Here is an 11,088-nt window from a genome sequence, read left to right on the forward strand (position 1 = left end):
TTATGTTAATATAGTCCTAATCCACTATTAACAGTAAGTCATATCAAACACATAACAAATTGTAAAAAAAAATTGAGTTTATCTATTTTGCTCTAAATTAAAAGTAATGTTATTCATTCTAATAATTGTTGTCGACATAATATTTCTTATTCAAAAAATGAAAAATATAATTTCATCCAATCCAAATGACCAAATAACCCATTTGGTGCTTATCAAATAAAAGAAAAGAAAAACTCATTTGGTGGACCAGACCACGGACAGTCTCTCTCACTCCTCAATTTTCAGTGTGAAAAGGAAGCAGCATTTCTTTCTTTTATCTTCAACTACAAAATACATGATTAAAGAAAGCGCAAATCCTCGTGAGGCAGAGTAGTCTGTTCCTCTCTCTGCCCAACCCAATCCAACACACCATCCCCTTCTCTTTCCCTCCTTCTTCCCCAAAAGCAATAAACAAATCTAAGAAGAAGAAGAACAAGTCTAGAGATAGAAACCAAGAAGCTAGAGAGAGAGAAATGGCGGGCGGGGGCTCATCGGGGAGGTTGCCGACGTGGAAGGAAAGAGAGAACAACAAGAGAAGGGAGCGAAGAAGAAGAGCAATCGCAGCTAAGATATACTCTGGTCTTAGAGCTCAGGGGAACTATAAGCTACCTAAACACTGTGACAACAACGAGGTCTTGAAGGCTCTCTGTATCGAAGCTGGTTGGGTCGTCGAAGAAGATGGTACCACCTATCGCAAGGTTTTGCTCGCTTTTACACTCTCTCTTTTCTGCTCCTTCTAGATTTATATCTGTTGTTTTCTGTGTTTGTTGTTCATCTCTTTAAAATGACTCTTTTTTTCATTTTATAAATCTGGGTTTCTTCGTTTGTATTCATAGATCTACATGCATGGGTTGGTTGCATTGTAATCTAGATCTTCATCGAGGAAATGGGTCTTAAGAGTTCTGCAATTTATAAACTAAAATCAATCAGAGTTGTGTTTTTGATTTGATATCCTTTGTGGGTTTGTAGTCAATTGTAAAATAAGAAGAGGTAAAGGGGGGTTTGTGCTTCATGAGGTTGTTGTTTTTTTAAAAAAAAATCTTAAATCTGTAGAAGAGGTTGGTACCCAAGCTACAGGGATTAGGGAGTTCTTTCAGTAAATCACTTGGTTTCTTTCCTTTAATATCTAAACTTCTCTCTTTAATTATACATATTTTATATGGAAGGGTGTATTGGGTTCATTATATAGCTTGTTTTGGTTGTATATCAGAATTTAGATAGGATCTGAGGTTGCTTAATTTGCCTGGTTTAAGAGCAGATTTAGATTCCTTGCATTGTGTTTGCAACTTACAGTGAAGACATTGAATTTTTTTTTTTTGATAAATAGAAGACATTGAAATTGAATCATTCTCTCTTTTATTACCATACATTAATGTGTTGCAATTAATCCCTTTTCAATTCCTGCTTATAGACTGGCTAGCAGATATTGATTTGCTTGCATTTATTGAGCTCAAACTGGTATTTGGGGGGAGAGACCAAAAAACCATGAGAATTGAGCAATGTTTGTGCTGCTTCAGCTATCAATTACTAACAATTTTTTTTTTCCCGTTGGAATCTCATCTTGTGTCTTAACTTTTTTGTTAATACTCTCACGCAGGGATGCAAGCCAGCCCCAGCTGAGATGGCAGGGACTTCAACAAACATCAGCACATGTTCCTCTGTTCAATTAAGCCCACAATCCTCAAATTTTCCCAGTCCTGTACCATCCTATCATGCCAGCCCATCGTCGTCCTCATTCCCAAGCCCTACTCGATTTGATGCAAATCCCTCCTCTTACCTCCTCCCATTCCTACGCAATATTGCCTCCATACCTACAAATCTTCCTCCTCTTAGAATATCCAACAGTGCTCCTGTAACGCCACCCCTTTCTTCGCCAACCTCTAGAGGTTCAAAACGAAAACCGGACTGGGAATCCCTTTCCAATGGTTCCCTAAACTCCTTTCGCCACCCCCTATTTGCAGCCTCTGCCCCGTCAAGCCCTACACGACGTCACCATGCTACACCTGCCACAATACCAGAATGTGATGAATCTGATGCTTCCACAGTGGACTCTGGTCGTTGGGTCAGTTTCCAGGCAGTTCCACCCCAAGCGGCTCCTCCTTCACCTACATTTAATCTAATGAAACCAGTGGCCCAACAGAGCTGTCTCCAAGATGGGGTTGATGTGCATGAAGGCTTAGACTGGGGAACTGCAGCAGAGAGAGGGAGAGGCACAGAGTTTGAGTTCGAGAGTGGCAGAGTAAAGGCATGGGAGGGTGAGAGAATTCATGAGGTAGGGATGGAGGATCTGGAGCTTACACTGGGGAGTGGGAAGACCCGTGGTGAAGCATCAGGCTGATGATCATATCTTGCTTGAGAATGTATAAACTGGAGGCAAGAATTCGCCATGTATGTGGGTTGAGCTGTGCATTCTCAATGGTACTCCGTTTTCTTAGCCGGCTGAGCGGCATTCCTTGGGGCCTCATTATGACTTCTGTCACTTTAATTTGACATCGGTGCGTCCAATCTTTTCTTCATCTGTACAGTACTCTTTAGCTAGGAGCCATCACACGATTATAAACCAATAGGATTTAATTATAATATGATCGAATTTTTAATGAGCTTCATGGAAGCACTGCTTTCCTAATTAGTTAATGTGGTGAGAAAAGCAGGTTCATAGGGAGGTCATATTCCTGTTACCATTGCTTATGTTTGGGGTATCTTCAATTCTTGATTTATTATAGGGCCCTATTTGAATTGTCAACGGGTTTAATTGTGTTATCTTTTTTTTTTTTTTTTTTGGTGTGTGTGTTTTTTGGGGGGGGGGGATACTTACTATCTTATTGGCAAACAAATCCATTCTATTTCATCTATGACTGTAGTTCATCTACTAGCAACTCCTGTGAAGAATTTTGGTCCATGTTCTATTTCTTAGCCCTTTTTTCATGTGTCTCAAATTCCTTGAGGGGAGCTCAAACACATTCAATGGATAATTCATAATTTTGTTTTGTTGCACCATAAAGTAATTTTTAGCAGTCTATGTGCGTAAGTTGATCTGTGGGATGGCGTAAGAGTTTGAGTTTGATTGTGTTGGTTCTTAAGACTTTTTTATGGTCATCAGCAGGGTTTTTCGTACCATAGCTTTTCTTTTCTGCAGGCAGAGAAGTGCATAATATGCGAAGCTGTGAAAAATTGAAATAACTCTAGAAGCGATTTATTTCTCCAGTATCGTCATTTCTGAATTATGATGCGTGTTTATTATCCACGTGCATGTCACGCCCAGCTCTCTACAGTTTGTTGTCTTTGTTTGTGGGTCAAACAAAGCGTCTAGAAAGTAGAAAGTAGACACGAAACCAGAGGGCCCTTTCCCATGTGATATGCCTTATAATGGAAACAAGGTGACCTTTGTCATGCCTGATGTTGTAGCTCACCAACCATTCTAGTAACTCTCTTTCATTTCCCAGCTTAATAATCCAACATGAAAAAGGGTCTCTCCATATGTGATTAAGATTATGTTTCTTTTCTTTTTTCTTTCTTTACCAAAAAAAGGAAAAAAAGAAAAAAGATTATGTTTCTTTTATATGTAAAAGTGTCACGTCATTTAGGGCTTGTTTGATTCTATTTTTGGAGGTCTCGGAAAGTGCTTTAAGAGAAGGAGATGAGAATTGCGGTGGGAAAGTAGAGCCTGTATGAAATACATAAAGAAAAGTAGATATAGCTTGGTGGCAAAGTTATTCACGAAAAAAAAGTTTCAATTGTGGGGCTATGATTGAAACCCTATAATATTGCTGTGTTAACCAAAAGGAACTAGGTGGAGCAAGGTATTACTCATGCTTTATTTTGTTCATATACTAGGAGGATATAGCTATTTGTGGGGGTCCAAATCAATGATTGCATAGACGTTTATAGGACAAGGTAGAAAGGCTCAAAGGAAAATCCATGCAACGTGGGGATGGACCTAAATTCGCTGTAATTGCTTGGTCCCTATGGCAACATAGAAACAATGTGTAAGGATTTAGTGATGCTAATGCAGTAGGAAAGCCTACCTATAACTAGAAGAGATTTTAAAAGTTTGAGAATGAATAGGTGCACCAAGGAGGAACCACACACAGCCAACCCAAGAGTGGGCGTGCTCATCAGGAACTCGAAAGGAATGTGCATGGTAGCTTTGAGGAATTGATAAAGTACAGCTCGTGGACTCCAAATGATGAGGCAGAAGCAGATGCATTGGCGTTGCAAAGAGCTATAACTACGGTTGAGTAGTGAAATCACAGAGGGCGAAAATGTGGCTGTGATTAGAGAGATGGTTTCAATGGAGAGCTCACTTACTAGTTAGTTACGACCATAAGTATAGTATCTAAAATTATAACGAAATTCAATTAGTAGGATATTATTATTTTCTCTCATGATTAACACTTATGGAAAGTATAAGTGTTTGTGGGGTGTGGAGGATAAGGGCAGGGGTTCAAGTTTCTAGGAGGAAGTTTCATACATACATACACTTAGATAATGTTAGAATAGAATTTCTATCTTGTAAAAAAAAAAAAAAAAAAAAAAAAAAAAAGGAAACGTACCACTATCATATAATCTAATAACAAAAACAAGATATGAAAAGAAAAGAAAAGAAAAAAAAAAAAAAAACCAAGATAGCTTTATAAAATATAAATTGACCCAATTAGCAAAAACATGACGTGCACAGAGTTTTTTTTTTTTTTTGGTTTAATATTAAAATTTTCTATTCATCCCTGCAAATGAATAGACGTAACACCAAAAATTAACACACATGTTTGTTGACACCCCAAAAAATGGATAAATAGTAAATTACTCTTTCACCATAAATGTTCATTTTTCATTTTAAGTTGTTTAAATGAAAGACATGACAATTTTTGAGATTTCAAGAGGGAATTTTGGTACAATTGAAAAGTTAATCCCAAATAGAAGAATCTTATTATTAGTAGTGTGGAGCCCAAAAATTTGTGGCCCTGACCCACTTATACATTGAGATCCAAGGCCTGTGCCGAGGAGGGTAGTTGCCGATGACGAGTAGGGAAAGACCAAATAGCTTAGAGACGCAGCTGAGGATGACCCTGTCCTCGGCATCCCAAGATTTCGAAGGGAAGAGTGACATGTCATCAAAAGCAGCCTCCAAAAGGCCCCCAGAAGAAGAGGCGAGTAGAATGGGACCCACGTGGGGGTACGGTGTGGAGGTGGTTCAAGGTAAATACGTCCCCTTCGCATTGAATGCGTCCACAAACGTCCTAACTATATTAATGAGAAAAGACGCCTGAACAGTGTGGTTTCGGTTATTGCAACTAACAAAAAGTAAGGAGAGGCGGCTGATGGGACAGGTACTTGAATAGGCACCTGCCTAATCAACAGGTGGAGGACCAGGATCAGCCAAGAAGGGCTATATAATGTGAAGATTGATGCGCCAAAGTGGGAGGCTAGGAAAAAAGGCCAAGAACCAGAGCCTCCCAGACCGTCTCGAGGAGAAAGACTCCCTGAGCGAACATGGTTTAATTCTGTATGAACACCGCGACTAACCACCGTTTGGTGACTAATGCCTAACCTTTCAAACCCACGCTCTACAAATTATATTGTTTGGGCCCTCAACGTGTGAACCCAATACTGTTTTGGAGCTGTCACGAATTGAGTCCTTACAATTGGCGCCGTCTGTGGGGAAGGCTTGTGTGTTGGCACAGGCGGTGGGTTGAGAAAGTTCCCCCGCCCCATCACTTCTAACAGCCCGTTGTGGTGCCCTAACATAAAGTTCCACTAGGGGCTACGTGTTTCCAGTAGCGCAGATGGTTCTAGGGGCTTGGCCGAGGGGCTAATCCCCCCAAACCAATGTCCCATACCTTGGCCGAGGGGCTAATCTCCCCAAACTACTTAATGAAAATATCTAAGTTTTGGACAGAACCAAGGTATTGCATGGTCCTCGGACTCAAACCTATGGGGAAACCAACTACTTAAAAACTAAGTTTTGGACAGAACCAAGGTATGGTCCTCAGACTCAAACCTATGGGGAAACCAACTACTTAAAAATCAAGTTTTGGGCAGAACCAAGGTATTGCATGGTCCTCGGACTCAAACCTATGGGGAAACCAACTACTTAAAAATCAAGTTTTGGACAGAACCAAGGTATTGTATGGTCCTCGGACTTAAACCTATGGGGAAACCAACTACTTAAAAAGTTTTGGACATAACCAAGGTATTGCATAGTCCTCGGACTCAAACCTACGAAGAAATCAACCACTTAAGGAGAGTTCTAGATTGCTCAGACCACCGGGATGATTATATGCTAAAAGTCGGATTAAGTCCTAGACGGAATGAAGATCCCGACCTGTCCTCGGATCCTCAGTTTTAAGGGAATTGACGCAAATGAGCGTTTAAGTTCAGTATGATCGTACTTCAATCCTCGGACCGGATGCCAAAAATGGCTAAAGCTAGGAAGGATAGTAAGAAGGTGGCAAAGCACCCAAGTACTTGGCGACCCGCATGGGCAGCTCATTTTGGGTTACCCCTCCTTGGATGGTTATCTCCTACACAGTGCCGAGCATTCAGCTGTCATCTTGGCTAATCTTGGGTATGTAACCTTTTTTCAGGTCGGCATTATTATGCCGGATAATTTCAATAAGTTCGGAATAATATATTTTTCTTAGCAAGGGCCTCAGCCCTAAGTATCGTCTTTTCAGATCGACATTATTGTGCCGAATAATTTCAATAAGTTCATAAAGATATCTTTTTCTTAACAGGGGTTTCGGCCCTAAGTATCGTTCAGAATGATAAAAAAAAAAAAATCATATAATGGCACATCCATTCATAGCATAACTATTGCAGAAAAGAAAGAGTACATAGAATAAAATAATGTCAACTTTTATTAATATAAAGAAGTAGTACAGCGTACAATGAGGGGTTTAAACAAGCCTATACAGGAAGCTAATTACAAAAGCAAAAAAAAAAAAAAAAAAAAAAAAAAATAATTCAATGAAACGACAAATCTTTCTAAAACTCTGCTCCAGTAGCGACTGTGTATGAGAGGGTGACCCCCTTTGATGGATGAGGAGAAGAAGAGGAAGAAGTAAAAGCACTAGGGTGGATCTGGTGATGGGAAAGAAGAAGAAAGGGAGGCGAAAGGAGGCATCAGTGAAGGAAGAGAGGAAGAAGCAGGGATACTTAATCCCTGCCTCAGCCCTGACTCCTATCATGCTAGTACCATATTAGCTATGCTCGAAAGAGAGCAGATGGTACTGATGATGAACAACCCCAGCTCAGATGCACCGAAAATTTGGTGCGATTAAGACCTGCTTCGAATTTTGGCTGAAAGAAGATGAAAAATATCTTGAGTCTCTGCCTACCTTATCCTGACCGAGCCATCTTAAGTTTCGGAGGGACATGGTACTTCTGGAGAGGGTGTGGTTCCTTCACCCTCGCTTTTGCCTCAGGCATATCACACTCTAAGGTTTGGTTGTGCTGATAAGGAAAACTTTGAGTGCAGCTAGAAGTTTAAGACTTTAGAAAGATTAAAGGGTCTCTATGTAAAAGAAGTACCCTTTTTCCTTGATTCTTATATGGAATGCAAGTTTAGTGGCATTTAATCCATACAGGTTTCCAAGAAGAGCTGCAAACGAGATAGTGTTCACTCAACTCCCCAATGCCATCTATAACCGTTAGATCTGATTGGCCTCGTAAAGGGAAGTTATTAAAGACGCGCCTCGTACACGGAAACAGCAAGAGTGCATTGTGAGTAAATTTGAAAGAATGTCTCGTAATCCGGCGCATTTTCTAGGCAGATGAAGAGACACCGACATTAATGAAGGACAAAGCTGGGCAAGCCATGATACAGACCCGACATCACCAAAACCCTCCTCCCTGACCAAGAGGTCGGACAACAGGATTTTGAGGGGCTATTGTGGGGCCCAATAATTTGTGGCCCTAGCCCACTTATACATTGGGATCCAAGACCCGTGCCGAGGAGGGTAGTTGCCGAGGACAAGTAGGGAAAGACCAAATAGCCTAGAGACGCAGCCGAGGATGACACTGTCCTCGGCATCTCAAGACTTCGAAGGGAAGAGTGACATGTCATCAAAGGCAGCCTCCAAAAGGCCCCTAAAAGAAAAGGCGAGTAGAATGGGACCCACGTGGGGGTACGATGTGGAGGTGGTTCAAGGTAAATACGTCCCCTCCGCATTGAATGCGTCCACAAACGTCCTAACCATATTAATGAGAAAAGACGCCTGAACAGTGTGGTTTCGGTTATTGCAACTAAAAAAAAAGTAAGGGGAGGCTGCCGATGGGACAGGTACTTGAATAGACACCTGCCTGATCAACAGGTGGAGGGCCAGGATTAGCCAAGAATGGCTATATAATGTGAAGACTGATGCGCCAAAGTGGGAGGCTGGGAAAAAAGGCCAAGAACCAGAGCCTCCCAAATCGTCTTGAGGAGAAAGACTCCCCGAGCGAACATGGTTTAATTCTGTATGAACATCGCGACTAACCACCGTTTGGTGACCAAGGCCTAGGCTTTCAAACCCACGCTCTAAAAATTATATTGTTTGGGCCCTCAACGTGTGAATCCAATACTGTTTTGGGGCCGTCACGAATTGAGTCCTTACAAGTAGTATAGAATCTTTTATATATATATATATATGTATATATATATATATATATATTATTTGGACATACTTCAAATAAGAAAAGTTTACATTCGTCAATTCAAAATTTAAAAATTCAAATTATAGATCCTGTAAAGGCTCTTTTCTATGGTTGTGAAATTCATAATAGTTTTAGATCTTGAAATTGATGTATTTAATAATCTAACAACATAAAAGAAATTTACAAAACTTGGCTCAAATCTTGTTCATGTGACACCTAATGGAATATTGATATTATCAAATTGCAAGAGATTATTTAATTTAACAACTTTGTTTTTGCTAATGATATTCAGTAGTAGTTGTGAATTTCTTTGTATTAGCTATAATTAGTATGGAAGTTTGTGTGTTGTAATGGGAAAAATGTTTAACCATAAAAATAAACGTATTTAATAACCTTAAAATTCAAATTATGGAGTAAAATATTTCAAATACCTAAAATCTAGGTCACATTTTAAATTTAAAACACAAAAGAAACTAAATTATTAAAAACTTTCCACATTCTCAACTTTTTACACTAAAAAAAAAGTTTTTTTTAATATAATTTTTTATACTATTTAATATATATATATATATATGTATATATATTTATATATAATTAACTAATGTAATTCCACATGAGATATGTACAAAAGTACTTGCTTGGTACCATATAATAAATAAATAAATAAAAGAAAGAAAAATTGTGTTTACTAAGATATCATTTATTCTTCCATTGGGATTTAAATAATTTAGATTTAGAAGAAAAAAAAAAAATCAAGCCCATTTTCTTTTTCAACACGTCGAAAGATAAAATTCAACGTAACTTAAAGGCTGCATTAGAAGAACAGAGTTCAATGTGCATGGACATGTTGGAATAGTGGGTTCTATTATAAGCATGGATAACAACATACACTTTAATTGAACTCTCAATCTCATATGTTACGTGGTTCACAACAGCAAACATGGTAAAAGTGAAGGCAACTAAATGGTGAAGTGAGAGAGATTTGGTTGGAAATAAAACTCACCCGAAATCTTGTTCATTTTGCATATAATTATATATCAAAATTCTAAGCAATTATTTATCTGATTTATTAAACTTTTACTCTTATGAATAATACATATATATGAAATTATATATGTTATGAATATGTATTTCTTATATTATTTATATTCATTTCAAAACTTTAAAAAATAAACTACAAAATATTTTCAAACAATAAAAAGAAGCAATTGGTTTGACATATCTAAAGTATGTGTTTATAAATAATTTTATGAGATTTTCATTTTTATTATGCTTTAATAAAAATTTTCATTCATCTTAATTTAAGGTTTATATGTTTATTCACCGAAATTTATGGAGTAGAAGAGGATCTAAGTTGTTTAAAACATGATCTTCCCCTCCTTAAGCCTTGAACATGAATTTAAAATTTTTAATTTTTTGTTGAATCCTTAAATTAAATATCCTGTAACTTACTTTGATTGAATAAGTTCCATGCCATCTTAATAAAAATGAAATTTGTTCTACTCAACCTAGTTGATGTAAAAAAATTATAGATTAACCATGTGCGCACCCTAAACGAGCTTAAAAGTTTTGGCTCGCTCTTGGGCTCACAATATAGTTATAATGTGAGTTTTGGATTTTCTACTCTAGGTGATTCTAACTTAGAGACCTAGCAATATCTCTCTAACCTTTGTATCATTTTCCTCTCACTTTTTACGACTATTATTCTTGGTTCTAAACTTTCTTCCCCAAACTTTCAACAACCCCCTTCCTTTCCTTAGCCTCAAATATTTATAGCCCAAAATTAGTGGAAAAATCATGATTACTCTTATGGCTAGTGGGAATGGAGGTCCAATATTGTTATTGCTAAGTTGATGTTTAGTTGGGAGTGGGGTGTGGTGAGGGTGGCATTGGAACTGGTTCCCACTTCAGGGGGGGTGATGTTCGACGACGGTATTCCTCAAGGAGTCGTCAGGCATCTGGGATATGGCCTTCCCGAGCAGTCACATGCGTCGGAGATGGGATGTGCCAGACAACTTCTTGGCCACGAATTAATGAGCATATATTTCAATGACTGGCCTAACGAGTTCTGGGCCAAACATGATGCCATAGGATTTGTGCCCATGACCTTAGTGGGCTTTAAGCCCAGTTTCTGACAGGGGTTTCAAGAACCGTGGGTCATACTGTAGAGCTTGGGTCTAAGACCCAAATGGCCCTACAGGCCCGGTGTCATACATTAGTCCTCCCTTGATTCGTGCTCAATGCCCGAGAGCGAATCAAGGAGTCCAAGAGACAGTAGCAATCCGAGAAGTTCAACCAGGAGGCACTAGATGGTTGAGAGGTTAATTAATGTGCCCTTAAAAGATGCGTTATATTTGACGGTTGACTCAGCCGTCATTATTACCTGATGGTTTACAAATCGAGGTGATGCGTGTG

At 38.8% G+C, this 11,088-nt stretch overlaps 1 protein-coding gene across 1 annotated transcript; it reads left to right on the plus strand.

The window, feature by feature from the left end:
- Positions 1-259: 259 nt before the first annotated feature.
- On the plus strand, positions 260-2,794 carry LOC115995264 (BES1/BZR1 homolog protein 2-like). The gene is made up of 2 exons (XM_031119767.1): positions 260-737; positions 1,637-2,794. Exons 1-2 carry the CDS (start codon positions 513-515, stop codon positions 2,375-2,377), a joined length of 966 nt encoding a protein of 321 aa, XP_030975627.1. The 5' UTR covers positions 260-512; the 3' UTR covers positions 2,378-2,794.
- The last annotated feature ends 8,294 nt before the right edge of the window (positions 2,795-11,088 follow it).

This window comes from Quercus lobata, chromosome 6, assembly GCF_001633185.2.
Source record: "Quercus lobata isolate SW786 chromosome 6, ValleyOak3.0 Primary Assembly, whole genome shotgun sequence".
In the NCBI taxonomy this organism is placed as follows: domain Eukaryota; kingdom Viridiplantae; phylum Streptophyta; class Magnoliopsida; order Fagales; family Fagaceae; genus Quercus; species Quercus lobata.

What these genes read in the sequence shown, in the direction of transcription:
- LOC115995264 (XM_031119767.1), top strand. Translation starts at nt 513, where the DNA reads ATGGCGGGCGGGGGCTCATCGGGGAGGTTGCCGACGTGGAAGGAAAGA. An exon ending in ATGGTACCACCTATCGCAAG is followed by an intron (nt 738 to 1,636) that starts GTTTTGCTCGCT and finishes ACTCTCACGCAG; the next exon opens with GGATGCAAGCCAGCCCCAGC.